The following is a 25,348-nucleotide window of genomic DNA, read 5'->3' as shown; positions in this document are numbered from 1 at the left end:
AACTTAATGAATAATGACCCATTGTGACTCGGTGGCGACAGTGCTCAAACAAGAGTCAAATCAATAGTTGCAAAAAAAGATTCAATTCAATCAGTTAGTATGATATAGGCTAACAGCTTCCATTGGTGGATTTCAACTTTGTGTGTGGGAGAATTCGTCACGCAAGCGTCGCAATCCCGACTCTAACGGCCTATAAATACCGAGCAACTGGTGATCCTCAGTCGTCACAGCGTACCTGAGCCGGATTCCAGACTGACAAAATTCTTTAACCACTTTATTCCTTTCAATTTCATTTGATCAACCATGGCTCAAACCTGCGGGAACATTTCCTTGTTTTTGGTAAACTTTTCTTATTGCTCTTTATTTAGTATGAGCTACTGTTTCATTTGACATGCCTAATTAATTTCTTGGTAATATTTTACGTCATTTTAACGCTTATTAATTGCGACAGGTGGTCACGATCTGCAGTTTGCTGGTCGTCGTTGCAATCGAAGGGAACGATCTTCCGGCCGATTTCGGAAGACGCCTTTCGACGTGTTCCAATTTCCTGTTGCCGCTCTTGTGGTCCAACGTGAAGAACGTGAAAAACGCCCCTTGGTGCGCCAACAAAAAGAAATTCTACGATCCCGTCCGGGAGTTGCACAAAGAAATCAACAAAGCGGAAGACAAAGGTGCTGGGATGCTTATTTATCCTACCACCACTCGAACTAAAGAATCAGGTATTATCCACTTTTAATTTTAATCAAACGAAATTAAATTCAAATGTTGGCGGTTGATTTTTCAGAGGATTTCGGTTCGGTGGGTCCGTTTGTGGCGAATATTTTGAGTGGACACAGCGGTCCACTCTGTCCTCAATGTCCATTGATTCCGGTTATTCCGGAATGTCCTTCCATCCCACCTTGCCCGGTATGTCCTACCCCCGTTTGCCCGTCCATTCCGCCATTCCCGGCTATTCCTCCATGTCCGAAGCCCATCATTCCAGCGTCGCCCAAATTGAAAAAGATGTCAAGGAATCGAATTGTAAAGACTAACAGTTCCGCCAGACCGATAGCACCACCCAAAAACGTACCGCGATCACGATCGGAAGGTGTCATCTTCATAACCAACACCAACGGTATTATTAACGCGAATTATTCCTAGCGCTAATTGGTGTAATTAATGTAATTAAAATTAATTTGGTTGCGATTTCAAGGATGCACGGCTGGGTCCAACAGATTTGACGTTAACCTGGCACCTTGTACTCGGGGATCAGGGGCTTCTAGAGGAATGATCGACGTCACTTTTACCGCTCCCGACACGAGCGTGATGATCGGGATTGCAGCAGTTTCCCCGACTACCCCAATCAGTTTGACGTGCGCTTCTTTCCCGTCGAGTTTCTTCGGTGTCACGGCAAGTCTCTTTCATCTAAGCGGATTTATCCCTGAGAGATTTTCAACTTGATTGAAAATCTAGAAGGCTTTTAGCGGCATAAATGGGCGGGGAGGAACACAGGGCCAAAAACTATTATTTAAACCCAAGGGAATCAATGGCGCTCTGTGATTGGCTGAATAACAGTTTACAAACTGTGGAACAGGTGTGGCTCGCATGAATTGACGTGAGCCCTTGGCGTTAACTTTATTCGATTCCTTAGACGTTTGTCCAACTAACGCGCAAAAGTTTATAACGATAAGTCAAGTTGTTAATTAGTTACGAATTGTTGAAGGTGCAAAAGGGGCGGGAAAAAACGTTTTTTAAAGCTGCGACTCATATTCCAAGTTTGTTTGTTGTTGCGTGAATTCCTTCCGATTCCCCATCAAATTCTTCAAATAATGTGCTAGATTTTATCTCAACATCTGATTTGGTTGATTTTACAAGAATATTTATATGTGTGAAATGGGAGGAGCAGGGTTGTGGGAGGAGTTTCATTGACAGAGTGTGATACGGACTATTTCGTGATCTGGCAATGCAGGATATTACATCACAAAAAAGGAACAGGACAATTAATTACGCCTGCTAGTTTCGCAGTACCTACGAATCATTTAGCCGAATAGCCGGTGTTATTATCGCTATTAGTATTATGGAAAAATCAATAGATGATTTGGATTGATTTCATTTTGGACAATCGGAGGTATGTAGTAAAAGAATCTTTTTCAAGTCTATAGAATCATCAGTTAATAGTAATTTTTTAAATACGAACGACCCTCACAACAATAAAATCTCGAAGGCCGACACGCAGTGGCATTTTTTTGATTCATTTGATTTATTAGAATTGGGCAATTTTTTTTTTAGCAACCGGGTGCCATCACACCTGCTTCGCCGTCCGTTACCGCAGTCGGCTACGTCCAGTTTCTAGCCTCAGTTGGCCGAGATATTGCCAACAAATCATTGAAATGCTTCTGGTCTTCTTCTTAAACTTTACAACTTTTTCTTTTACTCTCTTTCCCATACTTATATTTATGCTGATATTTAACCTCATTTTTTGTGAATTAATGTGAAAATCTTTTAGAAATATTTAAATAGCCAAAGAAGCGCACAAGAAAAGTACAAGAATTCAGAACTTCACCCAATCGGTGAGGTTTAAATTATTATAAAATATGATGAAATGTTCGTCTATGATATCCAATATTCGTCTTTTAAATTTTCTTTCCTATTATTCTCAGTGTGAAATTAAAAATTAATTGTCGATATCAAAATAATACACTTAAACACATTTACGCAACGTATCTGAAATTCCGAATCATTCCTAACCAAAGTTTTCCTAATCATTTCCTAACTTATGTCAAAACGCGGCCAGATGTTTCCAACATTTATTGGCGCCGGATCGCATCGGTGTCGCTGTGCATTACAATCGAAATTTCAGATTCTTTTCTCTTTTGACCAGTTTCTATTGAAATATAATAATTACAATATTTTTGGGATTTTTTTAACAAATCAAAATGTATTGATGATTATGGAATTAATTTTGTTTCTCATTTTCAATTGAATTAAAATTAAAATTTTAATTTAATTAAACCTTAAAAAAAAAACACTAAATCCCGACTGAAAAACAATAATCAACACTAATCTTCTTCAATTTAATAGCTTTGTGTAACAAAGCGACGAGTAACGATCAATAGAATAAAACTTTTTGTTATTCTTTTCATTCCAACAAGGGTTGAACGAACTTACCCACCACCCTCGTAACCCACCCACTTAACCCTCGTCACCACGGCCATTTATAACAGACGCATCGGGATCGGGGTTTTTATTTTTAGCCGTTGGAATTTATTTCTAAAAGGAAATTTGACGGGAGGGACGTCAAAATTAAATTCTCTTTAGTAGGCGAATTTCAACAAGAAGATGCTACATACACCTCAGTAAGTTATTTCCCTTACGAGGTGAACATCAAAGACGATCGGCAATTTTTGCTCGTGTCCCGACCCTCACGTAACAAACCCGACAACCATAGCAAGGCGCCACCAGCAATAGAGATGATACGATTTATCTCATTCCGGAATTGTGCGGAATGACGGGACTAACATGTAACAGAGGAACACAGGTCTGGATTCTTGGTTGATTATTTTTAAACAATCAAATACAAGAATGGAATATCCTCTAGGAACAACTTTAAAATGATGCAGGCCGTTGGGAATATCACGCGAGTCACGCCGGGCAGCAGACGGGTGGAGACTTTAATGAAATTCCGTCGCCGATTGGCCGAAACTCCGCAGGTATAATTACTACAAGACTACAAGATACTGTAAGGAATGCACTTGCTTACTCTTTCTTGGAAAAATATCCTCCCCCTCTTTCTGGAAACAAGTCATTTTCCTTTCCATCCTTTCATTACGTTCACCTTGCGTTGGTGATCGCGTTGACTTTGTTTGTCGTATAAAACCCCATCGATTGCTGTTCTTTCTTTAGTCAACGCTGGGCTGTTCACCCAGTCTAGTGTTGATTCACTCTTTCGCGAGTCAAGTGTCAGGCCGTTAATTCGACCTGCTACTGGCCTGCTCGTTCCCCGTTTTTAACTTGTCGTATTTGTGTCTTTCTTGTGCTTGACGCTGGCTATACGGCTACGGCTGTGTGAATGCCTCCAACCTTTTGAGGCATGTATCGACTGTTGTTTAAATTATGTTGACGTTGTACGGGAATATACCATCGAACGAAAGACTGCAGCTTCCCTGTGAGAAAAAGTTCTCACAATACAAAAAAAAGACATATAAATAATACGCCAACGGCCAGTCGAATACTACACGTTCACCTGACCCACTCACATCACCTCCATCTACTCACATTACATTTCATGACATGGAAATGGCAAAATCAATTAGGAGAATATTGCCATATTTCGTTTACGTGGAAGGAGAACCCATCAAGTGGCGGGTCTTCTTCTTGCGCAAAATTTAAAATTTAGCCGCAGACACAGCGGACCCACACACACCATGGAGCACGTGAACTTACAATTTAAAATTTCCAATCACGAAAATAATTGCAAATTAACCATAACTTGCAGCCAGAAAAAAAAAGTCCAAAAGTCCCGCGTTATTCAACAGACCCGCCCACACCTCCACCAAATCCCGACAGCGATCATTGTTGAATCAACAATCTGTAACAGTATGTAAATTTCTCTCTTTTCCATCTCTATATAATTATATAGTCTCAGATTTGTGTGCTGCTGCTGGCCGGGTGCAGCATCTACTAAATTACTACTATAGTCAGAGCCACAGCGCTCTTATCTGGCCGCGCAGTGGATGCCACCCACCCAACCCTTGTCACCCACCCAACCCTCGTCACCCACCTTTCTAGATATAGATGTGAAAAACATATGACAAAGATTTAGCCAACGCCCCTCCCTCAGAAAAAAAGGTGACATCCCATATTATTACTTTTGCCAGCCCAATTTTCTATTTTACCACATTTGCCTGATTTTGATGTGAAAAACGGATTCACATCAAAATCAGTCAAAAATGTTTCAAATGGAAAATTGGGGCGACACGTCCGCTCCCCGTGGCTGGTGGTGGCCAAATGAGCCCAAACGCTGAGAGTTTTCTGGAGCCCGAATCTCGCTCGAAAGATAAGAGGTCCCCGTTCAGAGCAAACAACGAAATCGGATTCCATTTCTATTTTATGAATGAAACTCGATCTTAGCCAAGAGATAAAAGAGAGTCGGGTCCGTGCTTGCCTTCTGTCGTGTCTCGACCAGATTCTCGACCATCTCGACGATAGGGATCCACTATAATTCAAACTGAAAAATTGAAAAATTCAAATTGAGAAAACGACACTAGCGATGACCATCATTTGTTCGTCAATCAATATTTTTTTTAAATTAACATAAATCAGCTTCTTTAATTAAGGTTTCTAATATTCATCGGCGGATGGGTCTGAATTGTTTTCTCTAAAATTGTCTGCTATTCGACTGCCATTCGATTTTTCTTTCTAAAAGTCGGTGTTATACTGTTTATTTAACCATGGCCGACCATGGCCTACTCTTGTTACGTCCTATCATAGTACGGGCTTCTCCTGTTACCAAAAATGAGGTTCCCCCTTCCCTGTTGCCATAGAACATAGCCAGAGGGTCGTAACTGGCGGCCGATTTTCTTTCCACATTCCGCAGCTTCTTTCCACTCTTTGGAATTTATTTAGTTTTGTCATTCTGCCATGTTGATACTTGTTAGCTCACGTTGCACCTGGTTGCACCATTCCGTATTCCTCTGAAGGTAAAATCGTAAAATTCAATTAGAAATGATTGAATGTAATGGTATTGCTTAAAGTGTTTTTTTATTTTTAAAATTCAGTCTGGAAAGCAATCATGTTGATTTCTGATAACATCTTGGTAAACACCAAAATTTCCTGTTACTATCTGCTTCTAAGTTCCATAGATTAAAGTTTAAACATTTTCGAATTTTAAAATAAAATTTAATATTCATCAGTTGTGAAAAACATAGTTGTTTGTCAGCAAATCATGCTAGTTTTGTCCTGCAGGAAAATCACAAGTTTATGTGGTGTGACGATATCAGGAAACATGGTAGACATAAAATTTTCAGGTTTTCGTAAAAGTTTTCTTGAACTCCTTCATGCTGCAATGTGGTACTTTGCAAATGTATCATCGTTTGGAATTTTAGAATATTTGAGGAACACGTCTGGAATAATTTGCTGTCAAACCACCTAGTTTCATAAATACTGAATGATTTTCAAATTACTAAATGGTTTAACTTTAATTCCTAAAAGCTCAACTAGTTAGTTCGTTTATGTTTTCTGTTCCTAGTTCGAGATATTTTGGCTAAAACAAGTCCCAAATGTATAACCGCCCGAAAAAAGTTTGTCATGGGAACCGTTAAATCGACTCTATTGCGAACAAGATAAATGATACTTTTATCAATAGTAATGGCGCAGTCTCTACTCCTCGGGCTTTCCTACTAGGAAAACCGTCTGGAACACAGTTACGAAGCTCTTGGCTGTCACTGTCAGTCTCATAGTTCTAACAGTGGCGATTCTGTTCTTTTTTCTTTTTGACACAGCTAAAAGTTTCCTTTTGATTGCATGGATAGTGATGTCAAGCAGCGTGTGATGATCTCCCCTAACAACGGGAGCAACGACTCTGCCCATCGATTGAACTGGATCCCAAGGATTACCAGCACTCGTCCTTGCCTGGGACTTTTATATTACCTTTCATTCCGCCGCGAAGAAATGGGCGTGTTCGCAGCAGATGTCACTTGTAGCCTCCCAATAAGCTGGACTCATCACTAAGACTCTCCGCTTACATTAAGGATCACTGGGGGATCAAATAACTTTCGCAATTATACCAATTCCGTGATTCCGGAGTAATTGTACAATGTTCCGGACGTCCCTACTCCTAAACTTCGGTTCCAAGAACGTTTACTCCGGGCCTAGCTGACCTTACATCCGTAGTCTGTTGTATCGGTAGGTCCTATCTTTATTTGGCCTCATTTTGTTCAATTAAAGATTTAAAATGGTTTGTTCGATATAGACTTGATATGGAACAGAGAGAATAAGCTGCGTCGGTTACGCGTTACCCTTGACGACTGATCCTCCGCTCTGCCGACAAACTGCACCGGGAGGACAACAATTCTTGGAACGACAATGATTGAAACCCATTTTGCTGAAGTTGATAAGCTTTAACAAGACTATGCACCTCCTTTTTGAGTGATGATAAGGTAAACGATTTGAGTACGTCTTGACAACCCATCACCTACATTTTTTTGTCATAGTATTATTTCGCTAAACTTGATAGGATGTCTTATGTTTCTAAATAGGTTTTCCCAACTACTGCTCTGCCGTGTCATCTCCCTCAGTAAACCGAACGCATTTTGGTTTGGTAACATATTGGACAAAAACGTGCAAGGTAATCTATAGATGGTTGCTAGTCAATTCAAATGATGTACATGTTTAGCTGGTAGAATCCCCAGTTGCTGTCGTTATTGATTAAGACCCCAAGTTAGCAGCAGAAGAATTACTTGCGCTATGTTGAAAAGCCATTCTCCGTTATAGACAGGTCTAGAAAAAGATAAAACTGGTTTCCGTGAGTTACCTTTTTCTTCTCCATTTCCCTTCCGACTTGAATTTATTGAGTTGTCGATTGGTATGGTGATTCAGAGTGGGATGATGATCGTCTGGGATTCGCTTACTAAAAGAAAAGTCGATAGCGTTGTCAAATCGAATGTGGGAGGGGAAAATGTACTTCAACTGAACGCCAATTTCATATTGAGGTCGAATTTCAGGCTAGAATTGAACGTAAGGGCGTTGTGTAGTATCAATGGTGTATTGTTAATGTAAAGTCGCATTAGTGGACGATTCGTTCATTTCAGTTCAACTGCATGTTATTCTTGCCGTCGATTCACAAATTCCTTCCGACCGGATGCAAATCGAAGATGTACAGAAATTGTCCAAACCCATTGGCACACTTAATTGATTGCGGCTATCAGGCCACTTTTCCCTTGTTAATGCCGTAGAGGAGTGTTGTGGTTGTCATGGTTATTGTAATTAATCCAGTGGGGGCAATGCCCCCCAAGAAATGAAAGAAAAATGTGTGAAGGTTCGCGATAGAGTCCCAGTGAGCTGTCGGGTGCGGAGCATCTTTCCTGGAAGACGAAGGGAATAGATAAGGGGATCCAAATTGAGCAAAAGATAAAGTAAAATAATAAGAAGAGTGATTGACTCCAATAGAGCCCTCGGAAATCTTTTTATTGTTTTTCCCAATTAGTTAAAGTGGGCCTTCCGGAGTTGGGTTTGCGTAACTTTCGTGTCTGTGGTATTTCACCTCCGTCCGACTTACAGCATGTGTTAGATAATGAGCTACAAGTCTGCGATGCTGTCGTAGTTCATATCTATTGTGTCAAAGTTGCCATTATATCATTTCTAATAATTTTATCTGGTTTATTTTCTCTTAGCGGCGACTCTTAGTAACTGATAATCCGCATCCGCTTTAGCTGTTGTTCACCAACACTCCGCTTTACTGAATGGACAACGCAACCTTTGTCGAAGCCGGTAAGCTAAAACTTGTCACGTTTTCAATCAAGCTAAGTCGAAAATCAATTTAGTTTTTTATCCAACTCCCGAAAACGATTTCACCTTGACAACGTATAATTTTGCCTCCATCCCGCAATCGATGTTTCAACTCCCACAAGAGTTGTTGGGCCGTTTTGTTTTCCCCGACTACTTTGCGGAGCCGTTATAGTCCCTTAGTAACCCAAACGCATTGTGGGCTGGCAACTTCTCGCTTCCGTTGGCTGTTCCGGAGACCAAAGTAATGAAGTAGAACGAGTTGCTATAGACTTCAAGATGAGAATTGCTACGTTTGGTATGGTAATCCCACGTGACTGCTGGCGCTATTGATTTAGAATGCGTGGGCATTATGTTTGCACAAGTTAGTAACAGAGAAAGAGATATTCGCGCAAGTTCAAATAGCATTTAAATGATAAATATAGGTACAGTATCTTCCATAAAAATCCGACCACCCTTTTAAAAAATAAATTCCGCCTATCGTTTCGTGTTGGAACTAAGTTCCCAAACAGTGAAGAAACCAGACAGTTAGGGTGGGGGTAGTTTTTCGCGGTTTTTCGAAGATTTTCTAGGGCTTAATTGTCATAGTTACGAGACAGCCCTTAAGGCATCGAACTCAGCCTTATTGAGAAGAGGTTAGGTAACGTTGCCGCAAGTCATCGAAAACAATTTTCAACTAGACTGCCCTTTTCTCTGAAACAGGACGAAAAGGAGGAGGGGTGGTTGCTATAGCAACTTAACACCATAACACGTCTTTGATTAATTCGCGCTCGTTAGTTGGATTGTTTTTATGCATTTAAGGGAATGGGCTGACATAAATATTATAAAGTCTCAATATTTCGTCAGAATTATTTGAAAAATGAATGCTGGTGAAAAAGATGCGGTCGTCGCATTATGTTTTTCAGGACACATTCAATCAACCTGTAATCTCGGCAATTAAGCTGCAACAAATATTATCTATCAAATTAAATTTTTCAGTTACTATAACTATAGAAATTGCCGCTTGATTATTATATTTGTCAGTTGCCATAGCAACCGGCCCTTCCTCCTTTTCACTCAGGTTGAGCGAAAAGGGAATTCTCATTGAAATTTTGTGTCGATGGCTTGCGGCAACGTAACCCAACCTCTCCTTAGTAAAGGCCATGGGATTAAGAGTTAAACGCCTTAAAGGCTGTCTCGTTGCCATGACAATTAAGCCTTTGAAAATCTATCGGAAAACTACCCCCCACCCTAACTGTCTGGTTTCTTCACTGTTTGGGAACTTAGTTCCACCGCAAAACGATAGGCGGCATTTCTTTTTTTAAAGGGTGGTCGGATTTTTATGGAAGATACTGTACGCATAGACGACGTCCAAATGTTGCGGCTATGGATAAAATAAGGCAGAGGGGTTTCCCCGAGTTACTTGTCTGTTTCTTTTTCTTTACTTTTAGCCTCCGCTCTGAATTTGTTGAGATGCCAATTGCTGTGGTTATTCCGACAACAGCAATCGATCCGTTTCCTTATGGGAGTGACATTTTCCTGTCTAATTTTCGATAGGAATAAATTCTCTTTCAATGAAATAAAAGTTAAGAAGCGACACGAAACTCTTGTTGTAATACGAATTTTTAATAAGGTCATTAAGAAAATAATAAGATCAGATCAGGAAGGACTGTCGGGATTGAGGGTGGTCTTGGTAAATTAATTTTTCTGCGCGGTTGGAATTACCGAGACTAGAATACTAATCTAATTTAGTGTATAATCAATAATTTTTTATCGACAAGCGAAAGGTATACTTTATCATGTTGACCGCACCTGTATGCAGTCCTTCCGGTTTTTCTCTACACAAGAGAGCAATTTGCGATCTGACGAGGGGGAATTCACGTGACAATGTGCGCGTAGGTTAAGAGTGCGTGATATGTTTTCGACATTTGCACGTGGGAAAGTCACCTCCTTCAACCTGTCTGATATGGCAAAACCCAAAACGAAGGACGACTTCAGTTGGATTAATGTGTAAAAGTTAGAAGTCTACTTTTAGATACGTACGTGTTAGACTAGTGTTTGCGACGCATATTAAATATTGTTTTCATATTCCCTGTTTGGCAAAGGGCAATGCGCCATTAATTGACCTTTAAATTAACTCTCGTCCTGGCATGTGACTTGACCTTGGTGAATCCCTAATTGTGAATTTCAAGCTCACGGACGCTGATTTGCGCAGGAGGAGCTGCCAAGAACTTAACTGCATAAATACCGGATGCGCTTCTTCAGTCGCCACATCGCAGCTGAACCATTCGTTCCATTTCCAGGGAATTCTGCACAGAAAAACTTTGTTTTTGTTAAATATGGCTCAAACTTTCAGATCACTCTCATCGCTACTGGTAATTATATTTGCCATTATGTGGGTCAACTTTAATGTTTAACTCCTTATACTTATGATGTGTATTTATACATCACGGTATGTGCAGATCGTAGTGGTCTGCTGCTTCCTGAATGGGTCCACAGCCAAGGAGAGAGAAGGGAAACAAATTCTTCTGTCAGCTGCTCCCCCATACCCCTTGTACTTTTACGCAAACAATCCTGTCGCTCCTGTGTATGTTAATGCCGGAGAGGCTCCAGTCGAAATGGATGCTAGAGTGCAAAGTAAGTTGCTGTCCCGTGCTCTCCCCACCAGTTGAATTTCAAATTTAAAAGAAGTTCATTTTAACTTTTCAACATGAGCCTAATTTCCCCATTATTTTTGCGTGTACAGGCAGTGACGCAGTTGGCAGGACATTTTTCCGAATTTTCGGATGTCCGACGTGCCCGACTTGCCCGGCGCCTGTAATATGTCCAACATGCCCTACTCCTGCAACACCTGCAGATGGTGTCATCTCTATACCCGCCACAACCAGTAACATGTTACATTTTTGACGCCCTCTATAGATTTTTAAGTTTAATGAATTTTTAGAATTGATGAAGTTCAAATCATTACAATATATTTTTTCTTTTGTTTGAAATTTTAGCTTGTGCGACTACTGCCAACAGCCTTGATGCTACTCTCCTGCCTTGTGCTCGGGCATCGGCAGCACCAAAAGGAACAATCGATGTCACATTTACCGCTACGACGACGAGCGTTATGATTGCAATTTTAGGTGCTACCCCAACTACCGCAATCAGATTGACATGCACTGCTTTTCCAGCAAGTTTCCTTGGCGTGACGGTATACTTATATTATTGCTTTCACCTTTTTTTTTTGTTGATGCAATTTTAACGAATTATGTTTGGAATTGGATTTAGCAATTCGGTCCAATAGCTCCTGCTACACCTACCATTACCGGATTTGGGTTCGTGCAATTTCTAGCTTCGTCTGGGGGTAATATTGCGCCGGGTTCCTTGAGATGCACATGGTCTTCATAACTGTATTATTATATTGAAATCAATTGGATTGGTTTATTTATTTAGCCACGAGGTACCTAATAACTACATTAGAGATTTCTAAGTTTGTAGAAAAACTAGAAATGTTGTGTTCCAATGTCTATTTCTGTTTTTGTTTGGACAATATACACTTATTCCCAAATCCTACTCTCATTCCTGACCTCTTTAAGAGATTCAAGAGTTTGCCGACGAACCCCCAACTATCGAAAGGATTTAACAGATATTGTGAAGTAATTAAGAGAAACATAAGCGTGCTTATATTTCATGTTGAACGTGAAGCCGTAAAATTTTTTATTGCCAACACCTTTCGAATTTTCACGCTCTGCATGTTCAATTGTTTGCGTAATATCGCCGACATCTTTATTCTGAAAATGGCCAACAGGAACTGGCCAGTTTAATCGAGCCAGAGTAAGAGTTCAGTTCTTTTGCCGGAACTATTCCACGCGTGTAGCCACGCCTCCATTTGCAAGATGTTGATACCCTCAATCCTTTGTGTCGATACGTGAGAAAAGACATTTGACCTTCCGCTCTTCCGGGAAAAACCAGAAGAGAATTTATTCCGACAAGTGTCAATGCTTTGTGGCGAAGCGTGCCACTTTTTCGAGATCACGGTGGCCATAACGACCAACGGACAAATGGAGATGTTAAATTATTCTGTTAAATAGTCGACGACAGGAGGACAGACAGAAAACTAATTAATCCCAACTTTTAGATTCACATGACATCTTGTATACGTACGAAAAATCACGTAGGCCACTAGATTAACATATTCAGGCTCTATTAAAATTACCATAAGTTTACAACATGTAACAATGTAGTTGTATGGTAACATACTATAAAATAGCAACTCAATCCTTTTCCCAATGCAAATGTTGCGTCGTCAAGACACCAAGCCTAATCGGACGGAATTGATTTCTGACTCATTTCTCCGGAATCCGGATCACCCGGTGCCGGAGCCAAGGGTTTTGTGGTGGGACTGGAGAGGTAAACTAAAGAGAAGGGATAGAAAATGTTTCGTAATTGGCGCTGAAGAGGTGGAGGGAGAAAAGTCGGAAACCGTCTAGTTGATAATGGCGCAGGCTGACAGGTGGCAGGGTAGTCGTACGGTCGATTAGCTATTTTGCTCTATGTCAGCTGTCAGTGCCAGTGGCCTGCGTGGTTGTTAGAACTTAGAAGTGCTTGTCTAATTTAACATTTCATCTCGTGGCTTGTTTTATGTAACCGAGAAGCGAGAAACCACTGACCGCGATTGTAATCAGTTGCCAGACAAGCACAAATAATCACACCAAAAGCAATGTGACTACGTCACTGAAGCAGAGTTAACCACGTGACCCATCCAAGCCAACAGCTGATGATAATCGCTATCTCAAAAATAGGTATCAAAGGCTGAGTTGTTTCTTTCTTGCAGATATTTCGAATGTATTTCTTGATTTCTTGATGTTGATGAGGACTGAGATGAATGAAAAGTATTGATAACCTACATGCTAGTCTCATTTCGGTATCCATTGTAATAGTAGTAAATGTTAGGCATGGCCAAGGACACCATTTTATCCTTTTCATTTTATCAGACAGATGTGCTGATGTGACTGGAAGTGTAATTTTCTGTTTTAGACATTTGTTTTTAGACCACTCCATGCAAACGTTATTCAAAAGAAGTTAAATTCTCCCCCAATTATTTAGTCAAATGTTTGTGGCTCTCTCATAGACGACACAGAATTGAAACTGTCAAATTTATTTGCTAAATTGTATGAAATTAATAACCCTGTTCTAATGAATTTGATTTCTTTTTAGTTTTCCTACCTTGACTCATTCGCCTTTAGCTACTGCAGCAAGCCATTTCCATTTCATTGTTCACCTATAATGGAATCGAGGAAAGACCCCTCGACCGTTGACCGCTCCGATGCTTCCGTGTGGCGCTATCTCCATCTGGTAATATATTCCTTGCGCAAAGGTAATAGAGTTATAAAATGCAATCGTGATCCGGGCTATACCGTTGCCGTGGGTCCGCGTGGGTCGTCAATCAAGTGTTTCTGCATTGGCAAGGACAGACTGTCCAATGTAATATTTTGTTGGCGAAAATTTTCAGTCGCCAAAATTCGATCGTTGGCGTCAATGTCGCCAAATCCTGGCAATCATTTGAGACTTTTTGGGTACATCCAATCAAACTTATAACTACAGCTACAGTTCTTATCTAGTTATACAGTATTTTCAGTAAAACATAGGAGGAATTAAATTTGTTTTTATTGCAACTGAGGACTGGATCTCTGTGCTGTTTTATCTCCTCCAATTTCATTTCATTTTTAAAGCCATTGCTATTCATTTTCAGGGTATTCAATACTTTTAAGAAACGAAAGAAGGGCCAGATGAAATGACCGGAATATACATCACGTACTGTACGTATAAAGACGACGGTGAAATCCTTTCCTATTAAAACCGTCTGCATTTCACGGTATCAATACCATCCATTAGCGGCGAAAAATGTTTGTTTCTTCCTTCTTTCTTCTCTTCTAGACTTGCTGGGACGGATCCTGTGTCATTATGCAAAAAAGGACAAGCGGATCGTCTGATAGGGAAACGTTCGCCGAAGTCCAAGACAACGATATCGCCCGGCTACCGCAGTTCACCTTTGCCAAAGTCGTACGGACCTTCATGTTCTTTATTATCAAGATTACGTCTACGTGGCCGGCAATTCAAAGGAACCAGCTTGTTACTGTAACAGCAGCTTCGTCCTGATACGGGAATGACATTGCGTGACTCTCCCGCCCTGGAGCGTTTTATTCAACATCGCAACCCCCCAGGAATATGCAAAACGCCCGACCAATTTCCACCTGCTATTACATGATATTCTCTTGTATTTGGCACACACCCTCTGTTTTTACTCCGGATGAAGCCGCAGCCCAGCAGACTCCCGATCGAACGCAAAGGTTCAACTACCACAGTGTTGTTGTCTAGGTGGTCTACGTGACGTTTGCACGTCTGTTTGCCTTGTCATTTCTGTATTAGATGTGCGGAATCCCGCAAGTTCAAGACCATCGGGAGTATAAAAGACGGTGACATCCGGACGATCTTCCAGCCAGTCTTTGCCAGTCTTCCGTGCAAGCTACAGCACGCCATTCGGTTAGAAATGTCGAGACTTTTTCTGTTGATTTCAATTTCTTTGGTGTTAAATTCGAGCTGGGCTTGTGACGACAATGAAGAAGAATTATTAGCTGGTGGCAGAGAAGACCCGGAAGATTACTACGCCTATGCTTATGGATTCACTCCGGAAACGTGGAGAGCACTTTACCAGCAACCTACTCCTCGCGCCCGTGTTCCAGGTGATTCAGGAGAATTTCTAGTTTTAATTCAAAAGTTAATTTGATCCATTTTGCTATTTTTCTAGAATATTCCGGGCTGTACGAAGGGCGAACTCCAAGCAGACTTCACACGTTCACAAACCCGTTGAAATCTATTAAAAGTGAATTAGAACATTTTTCCAAAATTAGTTCGATCAGATTAAAATTGATTGCGATTTTATTTGAGTAGAAAATGCTGACAAAGAACATCGTCAGCCAGAAGGCCGTTTCTCTCTCGGTGGTTTGGGTGCCAATTTGATCAACACGGGCTTCTTCAACAGTCGATTTACCCCGACGAATACCTGGAAACCGTTCCAGAATCTGGCCAGCCGGATTCCCATTTCCTACAATCCCAATGCCGACAGTCCGTTTGACACTTTCGAATCCTGCATGTCGCCCAATGGAGACGCTGGGATTTGTGCTCCAGGATCGGTCTGTTCCCTGTTTGGTGGCCGTCCAAGTGGCTCCTGCATCCTCGGGAAAGTCTGTTGCATCAGTAAGTTAAATTCTATTACATTAGAGTATAGACCAAATTACTAATTTGATTTTGAACATAACAGACACAATCAACAAATGCGGAGGAACAGTCACGCTCAACAACACGTACTGGCAATCTCCGACTTTCCCCATCAACGTTCCGACAACTTGTTCGTTATCTGTCAGGACGGACACTCAGCTCACGGAACAATTAAAGAAACCCATTTGCCAAATCCGGTAATATTTTATAATAAGTTTCGCGTTCATGTAACGGGGTTTTATTTATGTTACTCTGTTTTTAGATTGGATTTCATTACATTCACGACCGCTCAGCCGACAGCCGGAACTTGCACCGATACGTTTAAAGTTGGCCAAACCAATTCCAAAGTCCCGACTATTTGCGGTGACAACGGCGGGCAACATAGTAATCTTATTAACTAAGAAATCTATATAGTAACAATTTGAAAAATGATCCTCCTAATTATTTCAGTGTACCTTGACATCCCTTCATCGGCCGTTACCCCGAGCAATGTCCAGCTCATGTTCACTTTTTCAGAGGAAACAGCCGTTCGATCGTGGAACATAAAAATCGCCCTGCTCCCGTGTGGCGCCTTTTACCTTGGTAAAACTTTTAAATCATAAATTTTAATGTCTAATTAATTATTTTCTGTTGACTTTGATGGGCAGCCCCAGTGGATTGCCTTCAATATTTCACAGCCGCAACTGGGCGTGTCCGTTCGTTCAACTGGCTGGACACCAACAGCACCACAATTCGCCAACTTAATAACCAAAACTACAACATTTGCTTCAGGACCGAACTCATCGCAGGACTAGTTAGTATTAATTTCTATTTAATTAAATTTTACAAATCGAATTTAATTTACATTTTTTTAAATTGATTTCAGACGGCGTCTGAGCTCTGCTTGTCGGTGTGTTCCGTCACCCATGGCGACGCATTTTCCATTACAACGCCAATCAGTGGAGCGATCGCCGATGCGACCACTGCCGTCACCACAGCCCAAGCGAATCTGGCCACAGCGCAAGCCGTTCAAGCCGCTGCGGCCGCTGCGTTTCTAGCTGCTAATGGCGGCAACACTGCGACAGCAAATCAAATTCAAACCCTGACAAACGCCAACGTAGCACTCGCCGCCGCTCAGGCCGCTCTTACAACCGCCCAAACCGCTTTGACCGCCGCCGTTGCTGCTGCTGGTACCGGTCTCTCCGCAGTGGGCGCCAGCACAAATGCTACTGGAGTCATCACGGCCACTTGTCTTTACGATTCTCTTCTCATCCCCGGTGCTCGGGACTCTACGAATGTTGAAGCCGATCGATACTGTGGCGACGCTCTCAATCCTGCATTCGTTCCAGTTGGAACTAGCGTTCAAGTTTGCAGTGAGTTGGAATATTATGCCATGATTTATTAGTACATTTATCAATGTTCATTATTATGACAGCTCCTTTGAGGCCATTCAAGATGACCTACCGAACAGACAGCACTGAAGCTGCGATAGCTGCTGGAATGAATATCCTTCCTGCACGAGCTGATACCAACAATACTGGATTCTGTCTCAACTTTCAGGAGAAATAACATCAAGAGCAACGACCAAAAGTAGGACTGTTTCACTATACAACTAAATGAATTCCCAGAATTCCCAAGTCCTTGTAGTGTCAATTGTGTCTGGGTGGTGGCGGTTTTTTTTTATTATTTTGCGCTACTGTACTGACGACCATTTTTAATTTATTAAATTATTTTCCTCTACGGTCCAAGTAGTCGCCATTTCAGTTGTATCATTTGACTGACGAAGTTTCACATTGAAATAAATCGAATCGCTGGGCATGAAACGGTGCGGCTCGTCGCTCGTCCTTTTACACGGGAAATCGAAATGTTCCGATTGGCCGTTATCCAGTCAGCACTTTACCGTTGTACTTTAGCCGTTCCGCTGTTGGTGGGTCTGTCTGATAAGAAAGTCGTTATTCTCCGGATAGGTACTTTTAGATGTTGAGCCTTTTGTTCTATGCATGCATCTGTAAAGGGGAATAAGAAGGGTCGTTGCTACTGACAGGCTGTTGTACAACAGACGACGACGATGAAGACATCATCGTAACAGAACAGATTCTAAACGATAAAGCTCTGAATTAAAAATCATTAAATATGCCGGTCAATGTCCTCATCCATTTCCCTGCTGCTTCAAGTTCATATCTGATTTAAAGATGGATTAATTAAAGTCGTTTGTGTTTTGTGTACCCACGCTCTTCTATGTGTCGTTGACCTCAAGTGCAAAGAGTAAACAATTTCATGGTTCTGTGTCGGTAGAAATCCTAACTGCGTCCTACAATAAAATTCCATCGGATGCCTTTTGACTTATGACTCATGTCTCCGACATATCGGATATACATACTGACCTTTCCTTCTAAGGTGAACCCAACAAATTACCCACTTTGATTGTCGCTTCTACGTGGTTAACCCCGACATTCATCAGCGTTTCATTTTTCGCTCAATATTTTTGAAAGCGTTTGTCAATGTCACCCTGTTGTAAATATTTTGTTTAGTCCCGCAGTGCCGCAACGTGAATTCCGTTGCTTGAAATTTTATTTCTCAAAGAATTTATGACAGGTAAGAGTTGAAACAACAAAGTGCTCCTTTACAGATATTGCGCATTATTAATGACGAACGAATTGAATAGTAGGTGCCCAAAGATGCGCGGACGTGAGCGCATTAGAAATTCCACGGAAAGGTGACCCGATAAAGGCGGATGCCAGCATCGATTTGTCGGGGTGTGTATACACATGTACGTCGCTGCTGGAATATACGAAAGGGTGACAGAAATCGAAACGAAGTACACAGAGGAGCACGCCGACATTTGCGGAAGGTGATTTGCATGCGGATGGGCGCGGCAACTCGGGTCAAACTATGTTCTACGGGCTTGACCGCGAATATAAGTTGGAGCAAACTTAACGACCTTTCACAAGTCTTTGGTTGTAGTTCTACTGGTCAAGATACAATGGCGACGCTTTGCTTTCTTCTATGCGCAATTTTGATTTTACAAGTCGGTCGAGCCTGCGATTTTCATGCTGAAGAAGATCTGCTAAGCCAGCATACAGGTGATTTTCTCGTCAAGAATTACGATATGATTCCCGAGGTGTGGAATGCCCATCACTATCATCCGATAAGACCTCTTCTTTCAGGTTATTATACAACATCTTTTTTTTAATCAAATTAATTCTTAGTCTGATTTGATTTTGGTGTACATTAGATTATAATAATCTGTACGAAAGCCGGACTCCTTTCACCAGACCGCCACTCGATGTCATCAACCCTTTCAAGAAATACTTGTTCAAAAGTAAGTGGAATTTTCAATTGATTGAGTCAAAATGTTGCTCAAATTATTTTATTTTGTAAAGGCGACGATGAAGAAGAGAAAACCCAGGCGGAAAATCGCTTTATTCTCGGTCTCTTCAACAACAGATTTCCTTCGGCAAATACATGGAGACCTTTAGCTAATCTCCCAAACCGATTTCCTATTTCTTACAACCCGAATTTCAACAACCCCTACACACCAGATTCTTGCATGTCACCCAGTGGCGAATCGGGAATCTGCACCCCAGGCTCGGTCTGTTCGTTATTTGGTGGACGTCCTAGCGGTTCCTGCTCCTTTGGAAAAGTCTGTTGCATCAGTAAGTCTATCGAAGTTGTTTTAAAATCCTGCTGATATAATAAAGTTGACGTTTTTTAAAACAGATTTCATCACAATTTGTGGCGGAACGGTAACGTTGAACAACACGTACTGGCAATCGCCATCTACGGGCGTTAGCGCACCTTCCACCTGTGTCCTGAAGGTCCGGCCGGTTGCTAATAAAGTTGTGGAATCTCTCCTGAAACCTATTTGCCAAATTCGGTAAGTCATTTGTGTTATTAAGCTTTACATTATCTCAGAAATGTTTTTTGTTTCTTTTCAGTTTGGATTTCATTTCTTTCACTACCGCCCAGCCAGCAGCCGGAACTTGCACCGACACTTTTACCGTCGCCGGAACAACAACCGTGGCCCCAACGATTTGCGGCGAAAACGGTGGACAGCACAGTAAGATTTTTATTTCATTTGAATTTAAATTTGCAAGAGATTTAAATATCATATTTTATTTTTAGTGTATTTGGACGTCCCGTCTTCGTCCCTTATCCCCACCGACGTTCAATTAATTTTCAATTTCGTCCCTGGAATGGCCACTCGTTCCTGGAACATCAAAATTGCATTGCTTCCATGTGGGTCAACTTATCTCGGTATACGCCATATACATTTGCTGTCCGAATAATCAGAAATATCACTGTTGTCTTTTTTCCTGAGGATTCAATAGCTCCGGCAGATTGTCTCCAATACTTTTCTGCTGCTTCCGGGAGGGTCAAGTCGTTCAACTGGCAGGACGTCGCCGGAACGGCAACTCGTCAACTGAACAATCAATATTACAACATTTGCTTCAGGACTGAACTTGTGTCGTCTCAGGTTTGTATCATTCGTTATTTTCGCACATCAGTCAATTTAATCGCAGGATTTAAACAAATTTATTGATTTTTATTCAGAGGGCAACCCAAATGTGTTTGTCAATTTGTGCCGTGGCTAACGGTGGTGACGCCTTTTCTATTACCACGCCCACCGGCACCAATGCCGCTGCTGCCGCCGCTGCCGTCGTCACAGCTACAACGAACCTGGCCAACGCCCAAACGACGTTAACCAATGCCCAAGCTACTCTTGCCACAGCGCAAACCACTCTTGCAAATGCCCAAACTACCCTTACAACCGCCCAAAACAACATAGCACCCACACAGGCTGCTCTTACCGCTGCACAAGACGCCCTTGTCACTGCCCAGGCAGCCGTTCCAGTGGCCGAAACGGCACTTACCGATGCACAGGGTGCTCTCACCACCGCCCAAACTGACCTTGCCACTGCACAAGGAACCCTTACAGCTGCTCAAACGGATCTTACCACGGCACAAACCGATCTTGCCACTGCCAATGCTGCTGTCGTCGATCCTGCTAACCCAACTGCAGATGAAACTGCTGCCATTGCTGCTGCCCAAGCTGTCGTCGATGCTGCCCAAATAGTCGTCAATGACGCTCAGGCGGCAGTCACAACTGCTGAAACAGCTGTCAATACTGCCCAAACCGACGTCAATAATGCACAGACCACTCTCACTAACGCCCAAACTGCGGTGGCGGCTGCTCAAACCGCAGTTGGCACTGCTCAAATAGCTGCCAACAATGCCCAAACTGCAGCCACTGACGCTCAAACTGCCGTCGATACTGCCCAAACAGACGTCAACAACGCACAAGTCGCCGTCACCGATGCTCAAACTGCCGTGACAACCGCTCAAGCCGCCTTCACGGCCGCTCAAACTGCTGCTGCCAATGCCGTCGCTTCTGCCGCCGCACTTTCCGGTGTGGGCACAAGTGCCATTGTGAACGGAGTCAACACGGCCACTTGCCTCTACGATTTTCTTCTCATCGCCGGTGCCCGCGATTCTACGAATGTTGAAGCGGACCGATTCTGCGGTAACGCCCTGAATCCAGCCATAACTCCAGTTGCCACCAGTGTTCCAGTGTGCAGTAAGTTGATTGATCTATAAAAGTTTAATTTCATTTCTTAGAAAAATTCTTTCAATGAGATCTGATTTTTCAGCTTCAATGAAGCCGTTTAAAATGACCTATCGGACTGACGGAACTGAAGGCGCAGTTGCTGCCGGAATGAATGTTCTTCCGGCTCCGGCTGATTCTGGCAATGTTGGATTCTGTCTCGATTATCAAGACAAATAGACGTATGCATATGTAAAAGGTGGACGGTTGTAGTTACAACCACATTCAATCGTCAAATCGATTTTCATTTCATTTGGCCTTTTTAAGTATGTCATTTTTAGAAGTGTGGTGATGGTTGGTTGGTTTTGTAATTCTAGTTGCATACAAACGTATGTCGGTAGAGGGAATTCTTTCTTTTCTTTTAAAGAAATGCAATTTTTATTTATTTGATTGTGTCTTGTTGAATAAACAAAACATCAGCACGTCTTTCTATGTTTACCGTTCAAACGAAAAGCGCTGCTTATTGGTTACCGTCTGCCTACTCAAATTTAACAATACTGGATGAAAGCAACTTATCTCTAAAAGGTATACATACAATCATATCCATGGATAAAATAGGATCAACGCTGTAAGACAATCCCTGGTTGAGCTTGGAGAGAAGAGAGCAGATTGTGTATACCATTCCGGGCGTAAATCGGGATCAGGATCAGCGAATGTAAATCTACCACTAGCACACCTTGTGGGAAAAGCAAGAACTGTGCATTGTCAAGTGTCAACGCTAGCGGACGCTAGTGAGAATTGAGAACTGTCAACTGTGATGACAAGCTTAAAAATGTTGATTGATTGTATTGTAATTCATTGAAATTAACTACTGCTACTGGTCTGTTGTTATTTAAACATTATAAGTTGAGGGACAAGAAGATTCTTCTGATTCGGGTGAAGAATCAGAGCCAAATGCCTAAAAACTGAGCGTTGGCAAGTTAGGTAGTGCTACGATGACGACAACGGTGACGAACTCATCAGAAAATATGGGAAAAAGAGGTGCAGTAACCTACATATTTATATATACTTTATAGCTCTAGTTCACAAATCCTCTTTGTTTAAGCTAAAAGTGTTTCACAATATTTATTTGGTATGCAGACTCTGGTCAATGTCTACTCGTATCTACTCCTCAGGGCTGCCTAAAGAAGTCACCAAGCCAAACCATTTCTCTTCGCCGAGCATGAATGTATTTGGTGCAGCAGAAACCAGTTTGATTTTTACCACAAGGTACTGTCCCACATCTTACAATGATAATCAATCTGACTTGCCTTAAGCCTTTAAAACAAGCCTTAAAATCTTAAATTCTTAAAATTAAAGGCGTTTTTCGAAATAATTTTAAAAATACCTTTCCTGGGATTTGAACCAATAATCAAAAGTATAACGTGGTTCCCAGCCAACGACTGAACCCACTGTGCCATCGGAATACGACAATATGTGATGAACTCTTCAACAGATGATGAAAACCAAAGGGAAATGACCGTCAAATTTATTTTACGGGTATCCTTAATGTGCTATAAATTCGGGACAGCCCTAAGGCGTTTTTCGAAATAATTTTAAAAATACCTTTCCTGGGATTTGAACCAATAATCAAAAGTATAACGTGGTTCCCAGCCAACGACTGAACCCACTGTGCCATCGGCATACGTCAATATGTGATGAACTCTTCGACAGATGATGAAAACCAAAGGGAAATGGCCGTCAAATTTATTTTACGGGTATCCTTACTGTGCTATAAATTCGGGACAGCCCTGAGGCGATATTCGAAATATCTCAAAAAATGCCTTACCCGAGATTCGAACCAACGACCAAGAAAGATAATCCGATTCCCAGGCAGCCACTTTATCCACTGAGCCATGGGAACATACAAGAATAGGGCGATCTCTTCAATGTATGATGCAAATCGTAGGATAGAACACGCAGAATTAATTTTACGGGTATCCTTACTGTGCTATAAATTCGGGACAGCCCTGAGGCGATTTCCGAAATAATATCAAAAATGCCTTGGATTTGAACCCACGACTGAGAGTTTATAAATGCGATTCTTAGTAGAGTCACTCAACCCACTGTGCCACAAGAATTTTTTGGAAAGTGTCTTAACAAAATTATATAGAATTAACAATTAGGGGCAAGACTCTTATACAAAATCATAAAAGACGTAATGAAAAAAACTTTCATCATCAATATTCGACCTCACAATAAGTGTCGTCCAGGACGGAACTTAGAAGTTAGATAGTAAAACCCTGATTTTGACAGTTCAACTAGTGCCATCTTGCGTACATTATACTGTCCCGATTTTGTGTACTTGGGTGTCCCGATTTTGTGTTATGGGATTTATCGCCAGCAAGCTTCAAGTTCGATTTGATGGAAATTTCTTTATTTTTCTTGCATTTCTATGCATTGAATCTAAAGATTCTGTCGAGCTCTTTATTTTAAGACTAAATTCAGCTCAAAATAACCCCTAAATATCTTAATATTGCAAGATTGCAAACGTCCCAAATCTAGCTTTTTTCTAAGTCCTTTTTCCCAATATATTTTTTGTCATATCTTTAAAATTTGTACAGCTACATTGACATAGTTGTATATAAACGTAGATCCGTTCATTTTCTTTAATTTCAGCAACTTTTCTTATCGAAACTCGGGTTAGTTTTTGTTTTAAACTGAAAAATGTTATTTCGTCCCAAATAAGAAATTTTCGGGCCTGTCCCGAATTAGGTACTTTACCCTAGTGTAAGTGAGGCCTTAAAGCACTTAAAGAAGGATCTCGTTCTCATTTGATTTGATTTTTCAATATTTCTTGTTTACAGCGCTAGATGTCTATAGCATGGCTTTCAGCTGTCAGGAAAAACAGTTTCAGTACTTTTACTTAACACAATTCTAAAGAACATGTTGTGGATAATTGACATTTGGTGATCACGAATATTTAGTTTGATTTGAAGACAGCTTAACAGTTGAGAAGCTATCACTTACTTCCGGTCTACTTCCGGAAAAATTGCCTTGAAGAGCAAATGAGCGTTGTTCTATGCATTTCTCAAGGTGTCAGTCTAGGTTTAAAGTAATTTAAGTATGCTGTTCAAGTTTTGTGAATATTTAAAGTATTGATCTGCACTCAAGTCTATCTAATTTTTAAGAGATAATTTCGAGTGTATACTAATAACTGTTCATAATTATTCTTTTAGATCATAGACGACAAGCACATTGATGATACAAATTATAAAAAAAGGTGACTTATTTTTCTTTTTTTATTTACAGGTTCTAAACTACAGGATTCTAATTTAGACTTTATGAGAAGTCATATCCTATGAAGAAATAGCTGACTACAGTCAGCATGGTCCCTTGTTTGGTAACCTGTTGGCTGCTACCCGTGAATCTCCCTTTCTACTTCCTTACACAGACCCTCTTGATTTGAGGTATTGCTTTCTGTTGTTACAATCTTATTTTAAATTATTGTCATCCAAATAAATGTTCATTCTGTTATCTGTTTACAGGGTAACTCCTTCGCTACTTATCATGGACTTCATCCATTGGTGAAAACTGACGAGAGAATGCTGTGATTCAAGACTGATAAATTGTGTAGTTGTTAGATAAATTACAAGTGCATATCTGGGCTCCCTTCTTTTCTGTGGCCCCGTTTCCCTAACTAACCACTAACCAACGCCCGCCGGTGGTCACTCACCCGCTGTGAAACCAGGAGGAGGGGAGGGCTCTGGTCGAACGGGGACTTGGAAGGCGCATGATCCGATGAAAACTTTTGGAGGGTCATGAGTCTAACCCGGAAGCCTAGTATGACTACATCTCCCCGGAAAAACTTGCCTCGTACTTCTCTCTTCTTCTCGGTCCAGATAAATATCTCTGGGGGCCGTAGACATGTCCTATAACAGCATGTGCGAGTTAAAACAAAGCAACCCACTACCCAATGAAACAAATAGCCATGGTTTATTTTTTGTGGAAATCTCCGTCAGTCAAGTTACAAAGACGATGCAGATTTCCGCAAAACTTAACTATCGCTTTTTGTCTCATTGCCGCAGCGGTGGTGGCGGGTTGCGTTTAAACTCGTGCAGA

The 25,348-nt window shown here is 41.4% G+C and overlaps 3 protein-coding genes and 3 long non-coding RNA genes across 6 annotated transcripts in view; all 6 read left to right on the top strand.

Moving 5' to 3' along the window:
* LOC124316246 overlaps positions 1-25,348 on the top strand; it is a 686,332-nt gene that overhangs the window by 583,235 nt on the left and 77,749 nt on the right. The window lies entirely within an intron of this gene.
* On the top strand, positions 5,641-8,896 carry LOC124316645. The gene is made up of 5 exons (XR_006911907.1): positions 5,641-5,794; positions 6,480-6,882; positions 6,950-7,136; positions 7,236-7,324; positions 8,370-8,896. It is a non-coding gene; the product is annotated as an uncharacterized LOC124316645 (long non-coding RNA).
* LOC124316535 lies at positions 10,581-11,880 on the top strand. The gene is made up of 5 exons (XM_046782536.1): positions 10,581-10,835; positions 10,923-11,097; positions 11,207-11,347; positions 11,460-11,656; positions 11,734-11,880. Exons 1-5 carry the CDS (start codon positions 10,800-10,802, stop codon positions 11,851-11,853), a joined length of 669 nt encoding a protein of 222 aa, XP_046638492.1. The 5' UTR covers positions 10,581-10,799; the 3' UTR covers positions 11,854-11,880.
* On the top strand, positions 12,976-14,583 carry LOC124316635. The gene is made up of 3 exons (XR_006911887.1): positions 12,976-13,247; positions 13,663-13,800; positions 14,198-14,583. It is a non-coding gene; the product is annotated as an uncharacterized LOC124316635 (long non-coding RNA).
* Positions 14,591-17,525, top strand: LOC124316193. Its single transcript, XM_046781991.1, has 10 exons — positions 14,591-14,795; positions 14,875-15,188; positions 15,254-15,328; positions 15,397-15,702; positions 15,767-15,920; positions 15,986-16,107; positions 16,174-16,305; positions 16,371-16,516; positions 16,589-17,075; positions 17,138-17,525. Exons 1-10 carry the CDS (start codon positions 14,674-14,676, stop codon positions 17,269-17,271), a joined length of 1,992 nt encoding a protein of 663 aa, XP_046637947.1. The 5' UTR covers positions 14,591-14,673; the 3' UTR covers positions 17,272-17,525.
* Positions 21,978-24,894, top strand: LOC124316660. Its single transcript, XR_006911924.1, has 4 exons — positions 21,978-22,288; positions 22,388-22,516; positions 24,539-24,696; positions 24,775-24,894. It is a non-coding gene; the product is annotated as an uncharacterized LOC124316660 (long non-coding RNA).

This window comes from Daphnia pulicaria, chromosome 12 (genome assembly GCF_021234035.1).
Source record: "Daphnia pulicaria isolate SC F1-1A chromosome 12, SC_F0-13Bv2, whole genome shotgun sequence".
In the NCBI taxonomy this organism is placed as follows: Eukaryota; Metazoa; Arthropoda; class Branchiopoda; order Diplostraca; family Daphniidae; genus Daphnia; species Daphnia pulicaria.
This window is presented reverse-complemented; position numbering and strand designations above follow the sequence as displayed.

Bases quoted from the DNA above. Each gene is read 5' to 3' on its own strand.
- LOC124316193 (XM_046781991.1), top strand. From the start codon at position 14,674: ATGCAAAACGCCCGACCAATTTCCACCTGCTATTACATGATATTCTCT. The intron at 14,796-14,874 runs GTTCAACTACCA...TTTCTGTATTAG, and splicing joins ACTCCCGATCGAACGCAAAG to ATGTGCGGAATCCCGCAAGT. The intron at 15,703-15,766 runs GTAAGTTAAATT...TGAACATAACAG, and splicing joins CGGGAAAGTCTGTTGCATCA to ACACAATCAACAAATGCGGA.
- LOC124316535 (XM_046782536.1), top strand. From the start codon at position 10,800: ATGGCTCAAACTTTCAGATCACTCTCATCGCTACTG. The intron at 11,348-11,459 runs GTAACATGTTAC...TTGAAATTTTAG, and splicing joins CTCTATACCCGCCACAACCA to CTTGTGCGACTACTGCCAAC. The intron at 11,657-11,733 runs GTATACTTATAT...AATTGGATTTAG, and splicing joins CAAGTTTCCTTGGCGTGACG to CAATTCGGTCCAATAGCTCC.